Source organism: Seriola dumerili, unplaced genomic scaffold (genome assembly GCF_002260705.1).
Source record: "Seriola dumerili isolate Sdu_G_001 unplaced genomic scaffold, Sdu_1.0 BDQW01000138.1, whole genome shotgun sequence".
NCBI classification, from domain to species: Eukaryota; Metazoa; Chordata; class Actinopteri; order Carangiformes; family Carangidae; genus Seriola; species Seriola dumerili.
Window position 1 is genome coordinate 20,505,613 of NW_019174393.1, and position 24,170 is coordinate 20,529,782.

General features: G+C 42.7%; 2 protein-coding genes across 3 annotated transcripts in view; one reads left to right on the top strand and one right to left on the bottom strand.

The window, feature by feature from the left end:
• The window catches only part of sult4a1 (sulfotransferase family 4A member 1), a 51,156-nt gene extending 42,922 nt beyond the window's left edge, over positions 1-8,234 (bottom strand). For both annotated transcript variants that reach the window (XR_002665247.1, XM_022749593.1), the window contains exon 1: positions 7,157-8,234. Coding sequence is in view for 1 of the 2 variants with exons in the window: in XM_022749593.1 (XP_022605314.1) it covers positions 7,157-7,325 (169 nt within the window). In the remaining variant the exon portion in view is untranslated. The remainder of the gene's footprint in view (positions 1-7,156) is intronic.
• Positions 8,235-9,635: 1,401 nt separating this feature from the next.
• On the top strand, positions 9,636-23,874 carry LOC111224913 (patatin-like phospholipase domain-containing protein 2). Its single transcript, XM_022749611.1, has 9 exons — positions 9,636-9,950; positions 10,865-11,097; positions 11,210-11,275; positions 14,926-15,135; positions 22,087-22,147; positions 22,267-22,443; positions 22,592-22,724; positions 22,826-22,927; positions 23,419-23,874. Exons 1-9 carry the CDS (start codon positions 9,764-9,766, stop codon positions 23,669-23,671), a joined length of 1,422 nt encoding a protein of 473 aa, XP_022605332.1. The 5' UTR covers positions 9,636-9,763; the 3' UTR covers positions 23,672-23,874.
• Positions 23,875-24,170: the final 296 nt, after the last annotated feature.

Below are 24,170 nucleotides of genomic sequence, written 5' to 3' on the forward strand. Positions count from 1 at the left end.
CTAGCCCATAAACCTATCCACTCTGGAGGAGCTTCTTTAACCAATTGTACGCATCTACAGTATATTTGGACACCCTTTCTATTTCAGTCTGGTCCAGAGCTGAGCAGAGACTGGACGATTCTCCACCTCACATCCATTGTTGTCAGTCCAGTTTACAGGTTATATATGGAGCAGATATACCATCAATATTATTTTAGATTCTTAAGTTTTGAGTCTTTGATTTCAGATGTAGACAAAAACAGCTAATTTCTGTAAATTTAGTCTGAAATGACAACTGTCGCTGGCAGATTTTATCAGCTGTAGCTAGTTATTTAGATAATCAAACTCAGGTTAGCTACATGAGTTGGTTAAAAACAGACTCTGGCTTCATTTTTAATGTTTCAGACCAAAACAAATGCTTCGTCAGTAACAATTCTGGCCTCCATTTGGCCACAACCTCCGCTCCCCTCCTCTCCCTTCCTTTCATGCTCTCAGTCAGCAAGCTGTTATGAAGCTCAGTAAAAGTGTCACTAAACACAGAGGCACAACTGAATAAAGTTTCCCTGTGCACAAGAGCCAAAAAAAACAACCAAGACACAACCATTAGCCCACACTAGCATTGCTGTGATATGCACCACAGTAATGTCAGTTGGCCAGCTAGTGATAGCAACATTTGCTGAACACATTTAAAATAAGGGTAAAAGCAATTTAGCTAACATTATCATGTCTACTGTAGTCGTCACTAATGAAAACAGACATGTAACATTATTAATCATCACTGACACATGGAGGAGAAGAAAAAGCAGTTCTGAGTCCAGCTGGACTCTTTAGCAGGTCATAGGGTTCTCCTCTCAGTAATGTCAGACCAGTATTGGCTCCATGGTCGGGGAAAGAAATTCAGCCTTGGACTGATCCACTGGGACCGGCTGCACGAAAGACACTGACGGAGCCAGTAAAGATTTTAAAAAACTTTATGGATGTTTTGATGGTACACTGGCGGACCAGGATTTGAGCCGGTAGTCCAGCTGTGCTCGGGTCTCATCTCTTTCTTTGTCTGAGACCTTTTAGGATGAAAACGTAGTTTCTTTTTTAGTGGAGCAAATTCTAAAGGTCATTTTCACCTGAACGCTAGGTACTGCACTGTGTCATCTCACCTGTGGGCAGAGCCTGTGTGTTTATAAACACGGAGAGGACCAACAGTTTAACAGCAGGGATTCACATGCACTAACATGCACACGCTACCAGACCAGCTACCAAAACAAAGAACTGAGAAACTCAGATTACAACACACACAGAGGGGGTGTGGCTTTGTTCTCTGCCCAGGACGCCATTATTCCACCATATCTTTACATAGAAAATAATAGTTTGCTAATGTATTATTGTTTAAAATCCAGTTTACAGAACCTTTAAACTAGAACCTTGTAAAAGAGCTCTTAAATATGTATGAGATGGCAAATACATCATTTGTAACAGTAAAGCTGCTCATGTGGGGCAAAAACTCAGAATCCTCACCAGCTGCTGATCAGTGAAGACATGGAAATAAAGAAACAGAAATATTGCTTTTGTATTTCAGTGTTGAGCTGACAGCATAGAGAAGTCATCCTCACACTGTGGGAAATATACAGTGGATGTGTTGGTGTTTTAACCTTGTTAACGTCCATATGTATAATACAAGACATGATGAGTGAAATAATCATAACACTGTGTCAGCCACTGCCAGTTACAAGCTAATAAACTACATAAACAAATAAAAGATGCTAACTATGCTAACTGTTCTGATACGTCTGCTAGTCTCTGATTCTGGTCGCAACAGACTACTCATCTGAGTCTGGGTTTGACTGAGGCTCAAACAGGTGGCTGAGTCTCTCTGATGTTTCCTCCTCTAACCACTTTCATACTCTCTGCTCTTTCACTTGTCAACCTGGAGCAAGCAGGTGATGGGTTGGGCATAAGACCCGATCCAGATTTCTCAATCAGGAAGTAAGAGTAGATGAGCTTCAGACCCAGTTTTTATATGTGAAAACCATTTTAAACAAAATATTAATTATAGCAGAGGATTTTGTATAGAGTTTAAAACATGTCTGGAGGAACTTTAAAGTAATATAATGAAAACTTGTGATATGCTCCTTGGCTTTGGAAATAACATTTGGTTATTACTGTAGGAAGTAAGCTAGTTGGGCCTGCTAATGATTACAGTAGAGCAGATAAACAACCTAAAACAACATGCACGCTGCTTCACCCTGTGGAGAAATTCAAAGCTTGACAGATATGGTTGCAATTAGCCAATCACAGTTTGAGGTGGGGGTTTAGTGAAAGGTCAGTTAGTGGTCTTAGTTACCTCAGCCAAAAAACTAGAATAAAGTCATCAATCTCAAAAAAGTAGTCAAACTGAAGAACTCTGATTTTCAACAGGGCGGTGTCATAGGGCAAAGTCAGTTCATCACCTATCTGCCCTGCTGGATTTGCCCTGGTCAAATATAAGTGCAGAAACAGCTGAGGCAATGAGCAGCATCAGCTTGGCTGCAAAGCAATAGGTCAGAATGATTCTAAACTGCTTCAAGACAAGAGCTGTTCATCAGGAGCATCATGACGACCCAAAAGCTGAAGATCACCATACCAAGCATCAGCTGGTGTAACTGCCACTGGACTCCTGGAACTGTGTCTGTAGAAACAAACAAAGCTTTACTATATGGAAGTCTGCCGGAGTCTGGGTTTGGTAGATTCTAGGAGAAGGCTGAGGCCTGAAGGCACAGAGCAAATGTAGAGTTCGGGGAAGGAGATATAATGGTGCTGGGGCTGGGGCTGTTTCTTAATGGGTTGGCCTCAGCCCCTTAGTTCCAATGAGGGCTGATCATAGTGTGTTTTCAACAGTTTGTTTGTCTCTTTCCTGTTTCAACATGACAGTACACCAGTGTGCAAAGCCAACTCCAAGAGGAAAGGGTTTTCCCAGAATGTCCTTCACAGATCCTGGACCTCAACTAGATCAAACACCTTTGACATGAGCTGGATTTTCTCACTGATTATAAACTAGACCTTGTCAACCAACATTACAACCTTACATAGTCCCAGCAGCAGGTTCAACATCTGGTGGAAGCACATTAATAACCATGGTTTTGGAGAGACCTGTTAAACAATCACATATGGGCATAAAGTTCAGGGGCCATACAGTACATAAGCAATGTAGCTTTGACCATATGGTATACATAATTTTTCATTTTAAATCATAACAGTTTTTCTGGATTCAGGTTATTAGATGTTGATAAAGCTATGTAGTAGCAACATTGGACTGACCAATGGTATAGCTTCATCACTCAGTTGAAAGACATTCATGTTTACAGGGTTGACCCTGCTGCTTAATGACTACATCACGCCACGCAGCCAGTGTGTTTCCCAGCATCACATGGCTTGAGGTAGGTGTAAACGTCAGATTGTTGGTTTCAGAAACAGAAATAGTCAGACGTAAACAGCCCTAATCTGACATCACAGAGGTGTCAGGAGAGAGGGTTTCTAAAGGTATCCAATCATCCCACCAGCAGTTTAGACAGAGTAAATGCCAATTTAAAATTTCTTAAATGATGAAAATATGAATATGCCAACAGTGAGGCAACACACCACTGTTGTATATCTAAATGGGCTCTTCAGCAATTTAGGATTGGACTTCCATAAAACACTGAGATATTCGATTTGTATTCTATATAGGGGTCAAGCTCCAAAAGTAATGGATCATACACTTACCATGATGCAATTCAATACCTTTTATTCGACTCTCCCTGCCTGGTAAAGACCAACGTCTTTCAAACTCCATGTGCAGAGTTTGTTTCCTGCTAAAAATAAGTAAATAACATGACATCATCAAGGTGAAAACTTTTGTTCTCACAGGGTTCTCCTCCTCAAGAGCATTACAAACAGTGAAGTGCTTCTTAAAAGGTGTGATTTTCATTTTGTGAAATGCCTCTGTTTGTTTCAGGAGGTAGTGAAGAGCTCGCAGCCTGAGCAGAGGCTTCCTGCTCTGCATCAGTGCTTCTGATTTTAGTGCCCCCTGTGATTTATTTGTGCCTTTGTGCAGTGCAGAGGTGCACCACCTGCAGGGAGACATGACAGAGCATGTGGCTGAAGTCACAGCAGCCATAAATGCACCACCATCAAAAACTGTAGGGAAAACCCAGGATTCTACCCCCTCCTCTATTTTACAGAATCTTTCTAATCCCATTGGCCAAGACAGAAACATGTGAGCCAATGGCATCGTAGCTCTGCAGCACCTTAGCCCCATGGCCTGCCATGTGCTTTCTTTCCTCTGCACCAGAAGAGACAGATACAACGACACAGACCAGGGGGGTGTGGCTGCAGGTTGCTTAAAGAAGCAGCAGAGTTTTTCATTTTGTTGCATTAGGGCAACTAGCTTTGTTTACAGCTTCATGGACATGCATGTCTTTCTATTTGTCCTCTGAAAGGTGTCCAGCAGAGGGCACATCTCCATCCTCAGAGGTCCTTTAAAGGACAAACATGAAGATCACTGGGTTTTACAAGGTTTTTACCTGACAACATTCATGTGTTGTGCGGAAAACTACAGAGAAACAGAAGAGAGGCCAGATCCTGCTCTGACAGAGGCCGTGTCCAGAATGGTCCAGACCTGTTCAGACCTGGTATTAACATCCATCTCAGATGATCTGATCACCAGTGGATCACTCTAAGTTCAGGTGTGAATACATCCAAGACACATTGAGGACGTATTTGAGATCCGATTCAGAGGTGGTCTGGACCACATGTGGCCACATTCTTTTAGCAGAGTGAACATGAATGTGTCCTGGGCCACACTTATGTCTGTCATGGTCCAACAATGCATTTGGTCTACCTTTGTGAACAGGAATGATGTATGTGTTTATTTGCATATAGAGCGAGGAACTGAGATCCAATCACAAGTGCATTATAAATCCAAGTGTAAGCTGATGTAATTAGAGCTGACCAGTTGTGACTGGTTTACTGAAGATACATTAATGCAGGTCTGAACAGGACCAGACTTATGAGTGTTCTTGGTGCCCATGCCCAGATTGATGTGTTCAGTACCTGATGACCTTAACAGATGTCCCTGATCCTGAGCCTGAGAAAACAGCTTTGATATCAAACCATTGTTCCCTGGAAATTAAGCTTAGTGAAAGTTCAGTTTGGAAGACTATCTCCTTGCGCATGCCTTCTAAGTCACAAGCATCCCGCTATCTATAAGTTCCACCCTCCCATTCAAGTCTTCACCCATCACAACCTTATATGGTGGCCTTCAGCCAGTCACCTGTAAGCTGTCAAACTTTTAAATTGTTCTTTTAAGCACCATGAAGAATCTGCGTATATGCTCATCATTCTGCCTCGCAGCACTGCTGGGTTTTTCCACTAAGATACATGGCTATCTCCCATACATCAACACTAGCCATTTTCTTATAGCATTTCCCCTGCATCACTCAACACTACAACACTCTGTTCTCCTCTGCATTTTGTCATTTAGCCCTTATGCCAATATTCAGTACCTTTGTGTAACTGAGGTGTCTTTGGTTGCGGGACTTTAATGCAGGAAACTGGAATTTCTTTCCTTCACAATCCAACAGTTGCTGTTTTGTCACCTTATAAAGCTAGAATTAATGTGTGAGCAAACAGTTGTCTATTTAGAAATTGTGTTTGTGTCCACCTGATGTATGGAAATGCAATATTCCCTCTCTTTTAGGTCTGTGTTTTGTCTCCACCAGCTCCTTTAGCTGCTAAATGCTCCACTCTGTTCACAGCTGCTCTCTGACTGAGTCTGCTGTTTGCTGCACACTGCAAAATCATAACAGTGAGCTGACATCAGTCTGACAACTCTCACATTTCACATAATCATTTGATCTATTGTTTAGTTTGTTTATTGTTTATTGTTTATTGTTTTAGTAAGTAATAAAAACTTTTCAGTGCAGCTATAACTGAGGGCCTAACCCCCAACATATCTGTCATTTTCCAGTCTTTCCCTAATACAACCATAGCCTGCTCTGGAGGCCATGAATCATTTGTAACTTTGGTTTTGCAAAACTGTCAGGAAATATCACTGACTTTGCAAAGCATCAAAGGATGTTGCAACCTGTGTCTGACGAGCCCTGGATGAGTGATAGCTGAGGACAGTTAGCAAAGGGCCTGTGTGGATCAGGATGCAGCACAAACCTGTGCTGTTACACACTGGTCTGTTACACATACACACACTACTGCACTCAACTGCTTTCTCTCACAGTATCATGTAACACTGTGTGTATGGTGCCGCAACACTGCATTATGTATCCACTCACCCCCTTTATTTTTTTGTCCCAGCATAACTTTAAACCAGCAAACAGCAACGATCAGCTGCAACATCTCAGTTCATCTGTTTTTCTAAGGCTTTAGTCAGAGAACAGTTAGGTGTGTTTTCCAATGAAAACAGAGGCGATGCATTAATTTCTGTAAGACTGATCTGTAGCTGTATCATGTATTAAGCCACATGGTCTAAGTGATGATAACTTGGATAATCCCATCATCAGTTATGGACTTTGCTAACTGTGAACAGGCCTATTGACTGTCTTCCATCACAGACAGGTGTTGCTGCTCAGATGCTGAACCAGAAGATGAGAGATGATTCCCATGACAACAGTCAAACATCCCTCTGCCCCTCTCTGTGTGTGCACTACAGCCGTCACATGACCGGACCCACCCAGCGCACAACAGGGCACCGCGCACGGCAGCCGGTTGCAGCAGCGCTGCGCAAAGACACTCGGAGATGGATGTAAACATGAACTTCCGTCTCTCATCACTATGGTGAGTGACGTGTGGGCTGACTGATTCACTGCAGCCACGCAGTCATCTATTTACTGTGTCTCAGAGTGATTATGACACAGAGGCTGGTAAAGCTTGAGAAAGGCCTGTAGAGATATTAGATAACTGACCCACCCAGCGCTATTAAATATGAAACACCACCTGCTTTGTAACTTTAATGAAGCCTGGAACTAAGGCATGGAAAAATGGAGCCTACGGCTGATGCGGGCTGTACATTGGGTCGCTCTGTGTCAAATGAGAAACTTTGAGAATCACAGGGGAAACCTGCAGTCGTCGCTGCAGCAGAGAGCAAATACAAGTGAAGACATCTGACGACCCAGCGAGCACTGCGCAGATGGTGACGCAGAGGCTTGTTTACCTGACTTCGGGTAGGTGACAATCCATATGTCGCTACTTCTGAGGGAGAAATTGGCGATCTCCTCCATCTTCCCTCTGCAGAAGGGCGGCAGCCGCACTCCATCAAACTCGAAGTATTTGCTCTCAAACTCGATCGGCGTGCTCGGCGTGTCTGCCTCGCTTTCGGCCATCGTCCAAACGAGCCGCCAGTGCAAAGGAAAGGAAAGCGCGAGGCACCAAACGAACAGTGTGATCCAGAGGAATAAAATAGATGAGGATGATGATGGTGATGAGACTGATCTGAACACCGCTGCCGCTCGCTTCGGGATGATGATGAGGAGGAGGCTCGCGCTGGATGCTGCGCGGCGGGCGGGCGAGTTGATCTACAGCCAATCACGCGGGAGATAAGTGATGTAATGCGCGCACACGAGGTCCAGCATCAGGACCACTCTTACTGGGGCGACGACACGCACAGACCCATAGACTCCAGTGAACAGTATCAGTATCACCGAGCTGCTGTGATATTATAGGCCTCATAAAATCCTATAGAATCAGTTACTGTAATGTTGATGTTATAAATAAACCATAGCATGTTATTAAATAGCATGATGTGATTGTGTGTTGTGTCTATATATTAAATATGGAGTTAATGAAAGCAGTTAGTATTATAAACACCCCAACAATGATCATATACTGATCCTATAGAGTCACAGTCACAGTAAACTCAGTTAATGTTTCTGTGCTGCTCTTCAGACAGATAATCAATAGTCAATGATTACTGTGATTGCTGTAGCTGTACAACTACTAATATATGTTATATGTAGGGTTGTTTTATTTTTTTATTATTGAATAATATACCATTTATGTTTCTTACAGTTTCCAAACATTTCCTAATGACAGTTCTTCACGAGTTGGTTAAGGTCTAATGAGTTAAAGTGTTTTACATCAAGACTTTTGCCACGATTTAATTTTTTCTCTACTTTTTAAGTTATGTCACAGTCTCGCTGTGTCTCCCAGTGTTTTTTCCTTTTCCTGTTTGTCTCCCCTTCCCCGTGTGTGTGTGGCTGTGTGCTTCCATCAGGTGACTCAGCGGAGGCGTGGTCTGGACAGCAACTTACCACCACACCGGTAACTCATCACCTGCAGTATATCTACCCTGGTCATCCATCCATTCAACGTCAGATTTTCCATGCTTCGCAGTGATAGAACTCTCTCTGCCTTTCTGTTTAGTTTTTGTGACTATGGAGTTTATATTGTGATATTTCCCAGTGATTTTTGTCTGTAGTAACATTTGTTCTCCTGTGCTCAAGAAGAATTCCTGATTCGTGGGCTGCTGGTCCTGCCACCCTCCGCTGTCGCCACACCACACCACCCATCTGCTTTTGGTCTCCAGCTGTCCCTCGGGTTTTCAAGAGTGTGTTACTCCCCTGCCTCTGGCTTCCAGTGTTCCCCAGGCTCCTGTCTGTTCTCACCCGCCACCTGGATTCCTGGGAAACACTTCACCTCCACATTCACCATCACCATTGCCTTCGCCCCAATAAACTCCCTTGCATGGTATTGCTGGTGTGTTTTGTGTTCTGTCTCTGCTCTGGGGTCCCACATCAGTTTTGACAAGGAGGTAACAGATTATTCCATTATTATTACCATTAACATTCAGGATGGTCACTACTGCATATGATCAACTATGAATAAGGTCCTGATGATGAAAGTCCCAATTAACTCCCACTATGTCTCAGCCTCAGTCAATAGATGAAGGTCAGCAGACATCAGTGTGTGACATCACATCCTCTTCAGGAAATACTTATAGCTGCCACAGTGTCACTGTATAAAACCTTTCATCCCCAACACTTTAATGCGCTGTCCCCATATATTCTTATATGGTGCACAAACATGACCTAAAGGTGTATCGCATTTGTTATCAACATTATATTTTATTATACAAAACAAAAAACAACAAACAAGGTAAATATGTAATATTTCCATTGTTAGTTTATTCACGTTTTCTTTTTCTTCTACAGTAAAATAGTCTCTTCTTTGATTCATCATCACTTCTGATCAAATGTGTAACTCTGTCCTCAGGTGACACCCAGTAGTGAGAATCAGGGTGGTCTGTCAGCATCACAGAAGACAGAGACCTGCAACAGGTGAGGTTAAGTGAGTCATGATGTAACAGCATGTAGTCGATCCCCCTCGCTGTTTATTGGTTCTTAGAAAAGGAAGTGATAGACGTGCATTCATCCAATCCCGCTCTCACTAACATATGTATGTTGCCTTCATATTCATGCAAAGTGCAGGTCATGGTTATAGATCTTCAGATACTGTGAACATGTCTGGACTAATGAGCAGTAAATAAAATAGTGATGGCACTATGACTGTATGTCAAATAAGTGTGCTGTTTGAAATTACTGTGGCCTACATATAGACGCTCTACTGGACCGCTCATATCGGGGTTGTGATCGTTCTGACTGCACCTGAACGCATCACCAGCAGCTGGCCCTCCCTGCACTTCCCCGTTTAAAGTCCGTCAGTCAGCGTCTCTCCGCCGAGCAGAGGTGACAGCAGTGAGCCTCCCGCTGCGCGCTCGGTGTTCTGTCTGCTCTCGGGCTCCCCAGCCGTGGCATGTCCCGCCATGTTCGACCTCAGCGGCGGCTGGAGTCTGTCTTTCGCCGGGTGCGGGTTCCTGGGGATTTACCACATCGGAGTTGCCAGCTGTCTGCTGGAGAAAGCGCCTTACCTCGTCAGAGGGGCCACCCAGCTGTACGGCGCCTCTGCCGGTGCTCTGACTGCCTCGGTGCTCGCCAGCCAGGCATCTATAAGTAAGATACACCGCTGTGGCCTGACAGCCTGGAGCTTAATGCACAGGAAACCGGAAGTCCTGAAGGCTGTTATTATTATTATTATTATTATTATTATTATTATTTGTAGTAGTAACAGTATCCATAGCCTTTAATTAATGAGTGGTGCACGAACTTCAACTTGTTTCAGTTCAGTTCTTGTTGTGTGGAAACAGGTTGAATTTCGGGAGATTTTAGTTGGGTTTTTTTTTTATATCTTCGCATATAGAAATAGCACATATTAGATAAATGTACTGTACTAAATGTAGGTATTTTTCATATATGAAACACAGTGAGCTTCGGTTTCCCTCTGTCTGAAATATACTTCATCCGAATGTCATTAACATGTACACAAAATTACAGATGTGGATATTTATTAAAGTCAGAATGAGTTTATGTATTTTTGCTATATAGATTTATTCAGTTAAATACAATTCATTTGTTAAGTCCAAGTATTTTTCAGTAACTATTCTTTGTTCAGTGCTGTAGATAACATCTGTACATTAGATGTAACTTTACTATCAGAAGACGGGAGGACATAAGGACTCAATAGGCTGATAATTGCTTTAATTGATATATGTTCAGTATGTGTTTCAATCAGAATCAGTGGAGCCACTGGTCGATAAGGGAACACCCTGTTTCTCAAGACTGTGTGAGTCACAGGGACTCTTTCACTTTTCCTACTATCAATAAACAATCATGCGGCCTGATGTCAGTGGACACGTGTGTGTGCAGGTCAGCCTGTGCTCAGAGGGGGACTCATCCAGGTCACTTTTAATCACTGACTCCTGGTAGCTTTAGCATTGATCTGGTCGCAGATTGACACTTGAAGCAGTGTGTTTCTGTGTGCGGCGTCTCCTTCACCTTCACTTCTCCTTCTTCTTTCTGTTTCCCAGCTAAATGCTGTGAAGATGTGATTGAGGTGGCGAAGGAGGCCAGGAAGAGGAACCTGGGCCCCCTTCACCCCAACTTCAACCTGGTGAAGGTGATAAAGTCAGGTCTGAATCGTGATCTGCCCTCTGACGCACATGTCCTAGCCTCAGGGCGGCTGTGTGTCTCACTCACCAGAGTGTCTGATGGGGAGAACGTGCTGGTGTCGGAGTTCAGCTCCAAAGAGGAGCTGATTCAGGTGCTTGGATGATTATCTGATAAATCTGGAGAGGCCTGTAGGGCCTCTGTTACAGTAATGCAAGCCTCAAGAAATGGATTTCCTCTGGTTTAACCCTGCGCTCTGTCCATAGGCGCTGATCTGTAGCTGTTTCATCCCCATCTACTGTGGGCTGATTCCTCCATCCTTCAGAGGAGTGGTAGGTCTAATTTAGTTCTCGTTAAGATTTAGCTCTGGTTTCCACTTCAGGGATGCACAGTTATTTGTACAAAGTATTTCATAATGTTATGTCTCCTCCCAGAATAGTCACATTATTTACTTCATTACATACAGGTTCAAGCTAATTACCACACTCCACTGGGTGGAGGCAGCATTTACTGTACTAAGCATAGTGGGGATGAGGTACTGTATGAGCTGTGCTGAGGGGATGACTGAGAGTGTGGGGAACTGGGCTGGAGGCTGGTTGTGCTGAGCAGGGGGGGAGGTCAACGCAGAGCCAAGCAGAGTGTCCAGAGAGCGGAATGCTGAGCTGAGCAGGTTCAGAGCAGAGACAGGGACTGGAGCAGAACACACAGGATTGTAGGGAGAGGAGAAGAGGTTAAACGAGGGGTAAAGAATGGTAGAAGAAGTCCTGGCTACCAACAGAGAGAAGAGTGTGTGGTCACTCACTTCCTCTTAAAATGTGACATATATAATATTATCAGAGGGGAATATTTTAATATAACAATACAAAACAACATAACTGAATGTGACAAATGATTATCTTGGTATCTTGATATAGCCTATTGTTCATATTGAACACACACACACACACACACACACACACACACACACACACACACACACACACACACACACAAACACAAACACACACAGGCTGCAGGCCAGGCAGAGGTAGATTGCGTGTCAGTATGTAGCAACAAGCCATACCTCAGAGAGGGAAGTTCTCATGAGTCTGAGGGTTTAAAAAGCTCAAAAGTAGATCAGGTCTATAATCTGAAGGATCGCCTCTGGGTGCATTCAATGAAAAACATTCCTTTTATATGACAGTATGTCAGTACAATCTGCAAACAGGAGGACGCTGCACTGAAGGCAACATGGAAAATACGGGTCAGGTTACCATTACATGATCACTAATCATCATTAATCATCTGTATGTTCAGAAAAAAACCTTATTTTAGCTGCAAGTCCTAGTTTTTGATATGAGTGCTGCCATCACTTTGACTTATCAGCTGCAGCTGGACTTCGGCAGTGATCTCATCAGACCTACTTCCCATTCACTACTGCTAGTTCAAACATAGTCATAAGACTGTGGATTCATATCCATTTATGTAGCTGTTATGAAATACAAAGGTCAAGTACATCAACATAAAGGCAGATAACAATAATCAACCAGATTACATTAAAGGAGTAATCACCCTGATGACATTAAGTGTTACAACAATGAATGAATGTAGTAATGTGATACATTAATTGACAGTATATATGAATAAAGAAAAAGTTCTCAGGACCAGTGTCTTGGCAGTGAGGCTGCAGTCACACAGTACATCACCGTGACAAAACACATCACCCAGGACAGACATCCTCTTTGTGGACATATCAGTGAACTGAATAGAGCCTGTTGTCTCAGTGTTGGTGCCAAAGTTCAGTGTCAAAATGGCACAAGAAACACTGAGAGTCCTATAAGCTGCTGCTCCATTCAGCTGATGTGTTTACATGTGTGTACATACAGTGTTTGTGTCTGCAATCCCTCGCCTGTGGGTTCTGTATAATGTGTACTTTCTGCTTCCCAGCCTGGCTGCTGGTTCGTAGCTCAGTCTAGTGTGACTCACTGACTCTGACAACAAGTGTGCAGTAACTTGAGGCATGACTGTGTTGTAGAGAGCAGCCTAACACATGGTCCATGTGTCAGTAATCAATTTGTCAGCATTTGTGATTCCACATAAAGGGACTGATATGTAACTTCTTGTAAAGTTCCTTGAATTCCTTAAAAGAGGATGCTGCTTGGAGCTAATAAGGAAAATGGAGACAGTGTTCAGCTGGTATGCTTTGAATTCATTCATTCTGGTTAAAGGCAAATGTAACCTCAAGATTGTTTCAGTCAGAACACTATTGACTCGTATTGTATGTATTAAATCCAAGTTTACAATCAAACAAATATGGAGAATAAAGTTCCTACAAAATCTACTCAACTATGTAACAACTAAATAACTCTCTGGATCTTTCTTCAAAGCTCAAATTAATTGGTATTTGCATTGTGTCTCATAACATGAGTTTATTTTTGATACCAAATATAATATATATTTTTAAGTTTTGCTGTTGCTACATAGCTAATGTTAGCATTAACAGCAGTTTACTTACTAGTCTTAACAACACCTTCAGCCATTGTTGTGTTTACAAGACAAGAGGTTGTAACAAGTCCTTTGAGCGGACTGGACGCTACTGTGTGTCAGTAAGTGGCGATACTCCAACTGGACCAAGGCAAGCTGGTTGGCATGCTAACTTCAGTACAAGAAATGATGTGATAGAAATAGCAAAACAGAGGTTAGCATTTGTGTTTGTTTCCACCTCTGGAAGCAGCTGTTGGTGAGTAAAGGTTTCTCCTAGATTGATACGTAAACAGCTGTTAATGCTAACTCTGGTTATGAAGCAACAGCAGAACTTACAAATAGGTCCTTTAAGAAATTACAGGACCAGTAATGAACAGTCAGTTGTTGTTTTTTTTTTTGCATGAAAGCTCAACTTACACAGGATTTTTGAGACAGTTTTATTTATTTTTTAACAACTTTGAGCAAAACGCTAACCTCAGCATGTTAACATGCTCACAGTGACCATACTAAAACTGCACTGATGTTTTACGGGTATAATGTTTATGATGTTCACCATCTTAGTGTAGTGTGTGGCCAAACACTAGTACAGCTGAGTCTGACTGGGTGTTTGGTCATGAACCAAAGTATTGGATAAAATGAAATGATGACTTGATGATGGCACTAGAAGAAAAGTTAAGGAATCTCCAAAGCCACTACAATTGATCCTGTGAGGAAGATAAATGTCTGAACCAAATTTTCAATTCATCTAATGTTGTTTTGATATTCACTAAAAACCAAAAGTATCAATCTTATGATACTGGATGAAAAGTCAGGAGATCATCAAAGTCGTTGGGATTCATCCTGTAGGGACCATGAATCTGTTTTCATAACAATTCATCCAACACTTGTTCAGATATTTCAGTCTGGACCAAAGGTGCTAAAATGTAAAACATTTGTAAAAAAAAAAGAAGATACAACAATGGAAATATTACAGTGTTGATTGCATGAGCCTAAAGAGTCCAATAGTACAGCAGAAGTTCAGTAGTGTCACAGTACACTTTCATACATTCCTGTGCTCACTAAAGGACCCTGACCTCCATTTGCTCACTGACCTATATTCTGTTATTCTGGCAGTTCCTAACACAGAGGATCAGTATTTTCACTGGTTTAGTCTCCTCTGCCAAGCTGAGTGGGATTGTGCAGCTGGAACTTTGAATTAAATTCTGTCTATGTAACATTTTAAACTGTGTCACTCACACAAAGATATTTGTGTTTTAGAGATGTGACTGTAGTGGGATCTGTTAGTACAGAGTGGTTGGGTTTTAATGTTGAAGAGTCTTCTCTGGTAGATCAGCAATCGCAGCACAGACTTTGTCGAGCCTGGCACAATTATCATGGTACAACTGTAAAGAACAATATCCCAGTGAAACCTGTTCTGTAATGTTTGAGTGCAGTGGGTAGAAAAATCACAATCAACTATCAGCTTTAGATACAGTTCATCGATAATTTCTGTCTCTTTACCTGTTCCTTTTGTCGTTAGCGTTATGTGGATGGAGGGATCAGCAACAACCTGCCACAGTCAGATATGAAGAACACCATCACCATCTCTCCGTTCTCTGGAGAGAGCGACATCTGTCCCCGCGACAACTCCACCAGCTTCCACGAGCTGCGCTTCACCAACACCAGCATTCAGATGAACATGGGTAACATGTACCGCCTCAGCCGGGCCCTGTTTCCACCTGAACCCAAGGTAGGTGATATGCACGCACTGGAGGAGCACTCAGCTTGTTCACATGGCATGTAGAGTGCAGTGTGTCCTTGTGTTCATGTGGTTCAAGAGGCTGGATGTGCTTCAGCCAGGCTCATTCCAAGGTTTGGTTTTTTCCAGAACCTGGGTCATTTAAAAGAAATTAGTGCATTTCTGGATCCAGATCCATAGCTTGTGTTTTCCTACATTTCAGAGCAGCACAGTGCACAGTCCAGATTCATTTAAAGCTATACCAGTCAATAGTTCATATAAACAATAGATCACATGACTTGAATGATGTGAATGTAATGTGAAAAGAGTCACTTATAGAAATTAACCCACAGAGAGTTACCATCCAAATCTGCTCCCTCAGCTCTAACATTTACACTGCAGAGTTTTAGCTCATTACTTTTGAAGCAGGGAAGTCAGAGACTGTCTGGTTAAAGGTATAATATTTCCATTTTGTGATGAGAAATAAAACTGTGAGTTTAGAGGAAATAAAATGCACTTTCTCAGTTCAGTTAACTCAGAGCTTCAGTGTTACTTGGTCTGGTATGACCAGTAGCTTGGTGCCTAATGTTTGCTAGTATCAGCAGACTTTATATAGACATTGTTTTTATATAACTGAGTCAATTTGCTGATTTGCTGATGCTCACTATACTACTGTATGTTTTAACATTTACCATTATCCCACAGTGACCACTGTTCAGACAAGTATAGCATAGCATCCATCATAATTCATTCCATCTTAATTTAGATGGTTTTCATTTATTGTCATTTATTATTGAATCTTACAGTTTAGTACTCAATGTACAACATAACTGAATTGAAAAACATTTGAATTTCTCCAATAAATATAAAAACTGTGACCAAATTAGAGCAGCAACAATTATCAAAATAAAATGTAGTGAAAAAAATATTTCAAATAAATAAAATAGGTGTATATATAATAAACTAAAATCTAAATTCTGACCAGTCAAAAGCTTCATCTGGGACTGTAAAGTCTTCCATTGTGCATGCTGTAGAGGATGGGTGGTATTATGTGTCTTTGTAGGAACATGCTTTCGACACAAATTTGCAGTGCATGCTACTCTGCTTCTTATCGGACTTTAATCAGCCAAAGTATCTCCACACTATCAAATTCCTCTAACCCTTATTTTCAATGATGTCCTCATCTTTTGAGCCTTGGGCTGTGTGTTGTGGTGTGTTGGTAACACTGTAACTCGAGTTTTCGTTATTATTTTCTGTCGTCATTTTCCCTTTTATCTCTCTCCCACTCCTGACGTACTGGTGGGCACGGCTGCAGTAGCCCAAACATTAGCATGTGTGCCGGTTTTACACCGAAATATGTGACCGGTCAGATTTTGTGACCACTGAGGCGTTGTTGCACATTTTCAGCATTTGTTTCGTCGACAGTGAGCCAGAAGAAGAGCTTGTACATAAACTGCATAAACTACTCCAAGTGAAGTGTAGTTATTAGTGGTGTATGAAAACTCAGCTTAGCCCCGGTGGAACTGGCTTACATCCTGTTTGCTAATTCAGCCCTGGTGGACAAAGTAAGCTGTCTGGAGATTTAATGCACCATCATTTTATGTGCACCACCTCACTGTCCTTCCCTCGAATGTTGACTGGCTGGAGGGTGGGCCTAGACCTCCTAAAGTCGATGACCATCTCTTTGGTCTTGAAGGTGTTCAGAAGGAGGCAGTTCTTGTCGCTCGATTCACTGAAAGCCATCGTCAGATCCTTGTACTCCTCTTCCTGCTCATTCCTGATGCACACGACAATAGCTGTGTCATCCGAGTATTTCTGGATGTGCCAAGACTCAGATTTATATTTAAAGTCTGCCGTATACAGGGTGAACAGGAACAGAGCCAGAACAGTCCCCTGTGGAGCCCCAGCGCTGCTCATCACTGTCCGTGAGACACAGTTACCCAGCCTGACCTACTGTGGTTGTCATGTCAGGTAATCCACAATCCAGGACGTGAAGCAGGAATCCACCTCTATCCCTTCCATCTTGTCTTTAAGAATGGGGGGTTGAATGGTGTTAAATGCACTTGAAAAATCAATGAACATAATCCTCATGTAACCACCTGGCTCATCCAAGTAAGTATGGGCCTGGTGGAGCATGTAAAGGACAGCATCATCCACTCCAATATGTTCATTGTAGGCTCAGGGGCGCCGTAACGGGGGAAAAGTTAGGACGATTCTAAGGGCCCATGACTGACAGGGGGCCTCCCAAAAAAATTAAAAATAGATTTTTTTTTTTTTTTTTTTTTTTTTAAATCAGAATTAATACTTTATTCAAAATAAAGTAATGAAACAAACGGTCCCTTTGTCTTCATAAAATTTATATCAAAGGTCTCTACTTCATTTGGGCAAATTCATATTAATCCCCCCCCTATCTGCATGAAATGGTACAGCCCTGCCTGAGTGGCGCTAGTCAGCTGTGCCGCAGCAGTGACACAGAAGCCGCACAGAAGCCGCACAGAGTGCGCCAAAGGCTGCAGCAATGTCTGGAAAGACAAAGTCTGGGTCCCAGAAAAGGAGGGAAAGAAAGGAGAGAGAGGAGAGAGAGAAGAAAGGGCGTCAGTATGTCACCCAGTTTTTCTCCAGGAAAGATGGGTATAGTCTGTGAGTGGTTGAAATCAACCTGCTAGTTTGATATCCACAATGAGATGAACGTTTCAGCTAATTATAGCCTACTAAATGGCTTGTGCCCGCCCTCCCTACCAGACTCAGCAGCTGATATGTCGGCAGGTGCACCATAAACCTTGTTGTGTACAATCAAGACTGAAAATTTTGTTGAGCTGTTTTTTTTGTTGAGAAAAATGGGTTTCTTGAGTCTTATGTTCCTATTCATGCTAAGTTGCCCTACTTTTTCATTTTATGTAGCCTAACTGATTCCTGTTTTTATTTTGTGCTTGTTCATTTTGGTTCCATGATGAAGCCATGAAGACTTAATAAAGGAAGAGGCAAATCAGTCACCTTGTGCGCAGTGAAACATCCATTTTTGTCAGTCATACAGTAAATATTTGACTACAAGAGGCAAGACAGCTGAAAAGGTAGAGTTATGTAAAGCTTTTGAGTGGGTCAATTGGATCCTGGAGATGTGGTTATAGCAGTTGCACAGGGTTCTTGTGGCCTTTGGTGAGGGGGCCCAATGTGATATTTTTTCATGGGGCCCAAAATCCCTGGCAGCGCCCCTGTGTAGGCTAACTGTAGGGGGTCCAGTGCATGTTCAACCTGTGGCCTCAGAAGGTGGAGAAGCAGCTGCTCCAGGGTCTTCATGATGTGTGATATGAGGGCCACAGGTCTCTAGTCATTTATCTCATTTGTCTCCCTACTTTAGGTACCGGAAAAGGACATGATGTTTTCCACAGGGCCAGGACCCTCCCTGTTTGTAGGCTTAAGTTAAACACACCATCCGGGCCTGTTGCCTTTCCAGGACGTAGCCTCTTGAGCTCCACCCTCACCTTCTCCACTGTAAAGGACAGGAGACTTGACCCCAGTGTGGAGGGAGTTGCAGCTGCAGTGTCAGGGTGTGGAAGAGATGCCATAGGAGAAGCTGCAACTGAAGGCTTTTTGTAGTCCTCCTTCGCCTGCTTTAATCTCCTCTTCAGCTCATGTTGCACACACCTGAGCTTCCCCTTATCTCCATTCCTGAAGGCCTCCTTTTCCTGGTTGTGGAGGGTCTTGATGTTACTGGTGATCCAGGGTTTGTTCTTTGGAAAGAAGTGTACAGTCCTTGCTGGTAATACAGTGTCCATACAGAAGTTAATGTAGTCTGTTGTACATTCAGCCATTCTATCAAGGCCAGGGTATTTGCTTTTATCATTTTCCTGTGACTCCAACAGTACATTCCAATCTGTGCATTCAAAACAGTATTTTAGAGACTCACTGGCCTCCAGGGTCCAGTTCCTGAATGAGTGGGTGGTTGCAGCCTGCCTCAGTACACAAGGTTTGTAGGAAGGCTGAAGAAAAACCAGATTATGATCTGATCTGCCAAGTGGTGGTAGAGCTAAAGCAGTGTAGGCCTCCTACAACGTTTGCATACAACAGATCAAGTGTCTTATTTTCCCTTGTGGGACAGTCAACATACTGAGTGAAGCCAATCAGGTGAGAGGTGAGAGTGACATGGTTAAAATCCCCTGATATTGCAATGAATGCATCAGGGTGCTGGGTCTGTACTCTCACAACGGTCTCGTGAATGACCTCACACGCAACTGCATGCCCTGCTCGTGGTTGAATGTAAATAATAATGGCGACGATGTGTGAGAACTCCCTCGGCACATTGTACAGTCTAAGACCAACTGCCAACACTTCAGTATCACAACAACAGATCTTCTCCATCACTGTGATATGACCAGGGATGCACCATCTACTGTTCACAAGCAGAACCAGTCCTCCACCTTTATTCTTCCCACTTGCTCTGGCATCTCTGTCCGCTCGTACTGCAGTGAACCAGGTTAAATCCATACAACGGTCGAGAGTGTTGTCGTTTAACCAGGTCTCCGTGAAACACATGAGACTACATTCACGATGTGCTCGCTGGCCTCCAGTTCATCACACTTGTTAGCCAGGGAGTTGACATTTCCCATGAGGATCGGTGGTAGAAAAGGCTTATATCTCCATCTCCTAGCCTTTAGCTTAGCCCCGGCTCTGCATCCACGGAACAGCTTCTTTAGCTCAGCTTGTATGGGATGTTTAACTCCATATCTGGTAAACTTTAAAGCCGGGAGTTTTTCCTTTGTGTAAATTATTTTCTCCATCGTCAGACAAAACAACGGCGTAGAACAAAAAACACTACGGGACTTGCTGCCACTTGTTGCCTGTGTATCATTTGATGACACCATCTGATCTAGTTGATGGAAAAAAAGACTTTTTCATAAAAAGTGGAATGTGTTGAACATGTACAGAGACCACTGCAAACTTTTACTGAAAGAGGGAAAATCAAGTTGTCACCATGGGTTCTGATCAATGGAGAATATAATATCAGCAGATTAATCTAAATCACAGTAGCTGTTTCTACTCCTTGCAGACTGTACAAGAGACTTTTTGTTTTCAGTCTCCAGTTTGAAGATAAACTGCACTTGATCATGTCACATCGGCACCAGAGCCCCAAACCCCCACAACAGCTACAGGCAACATTGACATTAATCTGGAGACCTCTGTTATACTGATGTTCTCCAGAGTGGAGACCCAAATTGGCAGATGTAGTTTTAGGACAGGGAACCCCCCCACCCCCACCCCACACGCACACACAAACACACACACACACCCTCAGTAACCAGGATTAATTAAAGTAACTCTGACTCTTTAAGACCTCACTGCCACAACTGAGTAAAGTCTCTTTATGACTCATGTGATCCGTGTTACTGTTATTATTCTCAGTTCAGTCTGAGAAATCATTTTTGTGCCATGACTGTTTTTACTTCCTCTTCTCCATCCATTTACACGACTGACAGGAAGTGGATATACCTGCTGCCTCTGTTTCACTTGTGTCACTGTCCTTTATCCCACATTTCCTGTTGTTGCTCTGGTTGCTCTGATGACTGTTAGGTAACTTTTCAGATGAGGTGAGCTTTGACCTTGAGCTGTTTGCTGTGTTGTTACACAGCCTGGCTCCTCAAAACTCCCCTCCCATGTGCATGCATGATATGCTGTCTGGACCTTACGGTTATGTAACTGAGTTCAAAGACCTCTGTAACAGGGGCATTTGTTTTCTCAACATAATTCCTGAAGGGAGGAATTACCCCTCAAATCTGCCCACATGTGCCTGAGCTAGGAACCTCTCTCTGCAAACACACACGTGGCAGATACCGTATTGACGTGCGTAAAAAACACAACTTGAATATCAAATAACCAGAGTGTATTTTGACCCATGACTCTGTGGTCTGACCACTCCAGCCTGTGGATTGGTTGTAAGCAGCTCTGCTGATGTCAGAGGTCTGACACTGAAGACACTGCTATTATAAAAAGTAAGAAACTGACTGCTGGGCATGACTATCATAATGACAGTGATAGGAAATGTCATCAGATAGGAGGTTTCAGGGCAGGTACATATCCTCTTATCATCTTTCAGCTTGGTGACAAGACTTTACAAATAGTCTTCATATTAAGATATATATATATATATATATATAGTATTAATGGCATAAAAAACACTAGGTTAAAAAGATTTCAAAATAAAAATATATTAAAAGTCATGACATTTTTATCCCTTCTTAAATAAATGGATTAACACATTATGTGTACTGCCATTTTGACAGTTAAATGAGAGGTTTGATACCACTCTGTATGTGTGTGTTCAGTTTATATGGAAGTTTATTAGTATTTATTTATGTATTTATTATTTATGTTTGGTTTAAATGAACATGATCATGTTAATCAGCTGTAGAGGTTATAGGTGTATTTCTGAACTGTGGACAGAGCCAGGCTGCTGTTTCTCCTGCTTCCAATCTTTTTTTTTTACATTACTTTAGAGGTTATATGTGTCTTTTGTGTGTTTTGTTAATTCCTTATCAGTTTAATTTTCCATTGACAAAGTCAATAGTTAAAAGTTGGATAAATGTTCTAACAAAAAAGCAGGCAATGTATGGCAGCCCTAAAGGGTCAAAACTTTGGTTATAAAATACAACATTGTTTTGAGACAAAGGAGTCTTGGCTGCATCATGGTCATACAACACTATACAACAATAAATGAGCATGAAGACAAAATGTACAAAAAGTGAAAAAAAGAATAAATACATCATAAATACATCATTCTGACAATAACAAAACATACTTTTAAAATGTAAAATTTAATTAGTTTTCTAATCTTGATTTTGTTTTTTATAAACAGGAAGTTGAATTGATAATCCTTACACAGACAATTCATGTTGTGGATCAATAATGTGAAGTCAACAAAGTGTGTGTGTTTCCTTGTTATAAGATGTACCACGTTTCCCTCCACAGGTGCTGGCTGAGATGTGTCAGAGTGGGTATAAGGATGCTCTACGCTTCCTTGAAGAGAACAGTGAGTACTGCACTACTGTGTTACCATGGTTACTAAAATAACCTGGTTATGATGTGCCCCTATCAGCCTCCAGCTTAACCTTTGGACTGTGACACTGATGTCATGTTTTGTGGTGCCAGATCTGCTGATGCTGGAGAGTCCAACCCCCGGCCCCACCCTCCCTGAGAGCACCCTCAACTGCTGCTGTAAGCATACTGAAACAACCAAGGAGTGGGTGCTCCGGAGGCTCCACCTACTGCATAAACAGCACTGGTGGCTGGATGAGCAGATCGCTCTGCCTACGCCAATCAAGAAAGGTGCAGTGTCATCTCAGACTCTGTTGGCTTTTAGTTATAAAGACAGGTTTGACTTCAGTTGAATGTCACAGGTTACATCATACCTCTTTAAATTGGTGTGTACATACTGCTGTGTGGTTGACTAGTGCTGTTGTCTGTGTGTTGTCAGTGTTCTGTGAAGCCTGCCAGGACAAATCGGGGCTGTATGCCAAGGTGTCTGAGATGCTGCCAGTGAGAGTGGCTTCCTACATGCTTATGCCATATACACTTCCTGTACAGTCAGCCTACTCGGTGGCTCAGAGGTGAGGTGTAGGTCTCATCAGTAACAGTATCATTTCCAACCCTCTTGTAGCAACAGTCCCATCTCTTGCATGTGTATATAATACAGTCATTTCCACTGCAGGTTTGTGGAGTGGATCCCAGAGGTGCCAGCTGATGTGCGCTGGCTGTTTGGGGTGGCTGGTGACGTATACCGACAGGCCTGGAAAGAACAACCAGCCAACAGGTGATAGATGATTTTCATAAAGTGTCATTTTAAAACAGAGGTTCAGTCATACATTATCAACTCGACAAGTCTCACATACAATATAGATACAATATTTAACGATGGTAGTCGAGGCTGATGAGAACCAATCAGGAGAGACTATGTGTGTCTACGTCATCATTTCCAAATGTCTCAGTTTGTGTCAGTCCAGACTATAACACAACCCTAGAGTTTTCAAAATAAAACAGGTCCAGCAGAGTTTCTGAAAGTCTCTGTTTTAGGGGCTGAAGACTGGACATCAGGAGTAAATATAGTACAAGAGATGAGTTTTAAAACTGAAACGTAGTAGTGTTTGTTACAACTTGTTGTAGGGTCTTTAACACTTATAGAGACATTGAACCACCAATCACGTCATGTGAGATGATAGGGTCACATGAGTCATGGTGTGGGTGGGTGTAAAGCTGCCTGAGCCTGTCCTCAAACCTGTGTCACATGTGTGATTGACTTCACAGTGATCTGTGCCTGAGGAAATGTCTGAGTGCGCCGCCTCCACCCACTCACTATGACAAACCCGTGCAGAGAGACAACCTGCCTGCTCTTTCCTCCCTCGACCTCCATGGCAACTACTGGGAGATCCACAAATCTACCTCCTTGTGCTCCTCGTCCCACCACCACCACAGTCCTCGCTCCGCCCCCTCCTCACCACAACAGGTCTGCTTCTTTGTGGGCTCACAGGATGAAACTCACAGCCATGCACAGCAGTGAAGGGTTCAGGACTTCCTCTCTGTGAGGAGCTGGTGGAAAGTCTGAACCAATCAGCAACAGTGTGTAAATGTTTTAAGGGGACATTGACTCTGAACACTCCAGGCAGATCGAAGTGTTTGAAGCTGTGGAGGAGAGCACTGCAGCCCACTCAGCAGCTTTATGCCCAGTTTTACAGTCTATTTGTTTAAAGGGATAGTTATGGTAATTTGACGTGGGGTTGTATGAAGTAGTCATGCATAGTCTGTGTGTTACCTGGAGTAGAACGGATCAGCGCTGTGCCAGTTAGGATCGGGCAGCAGGAACACCAGTACACTAGCAGAGTGATGTGCTGCTGTGACGGGCCAGCAGAAAAAAGTGTTTCTTTTTAAAAACGACCCACTGAAACAATCCAATATGCAATTAATAAATGTTACACTTCATGTAGAATATCTTCAGTGGTTTATCTTCCTGTGAAAACAGCACTTTCCTTTGGCGCTACATTTTTACAACCGCAGAACTA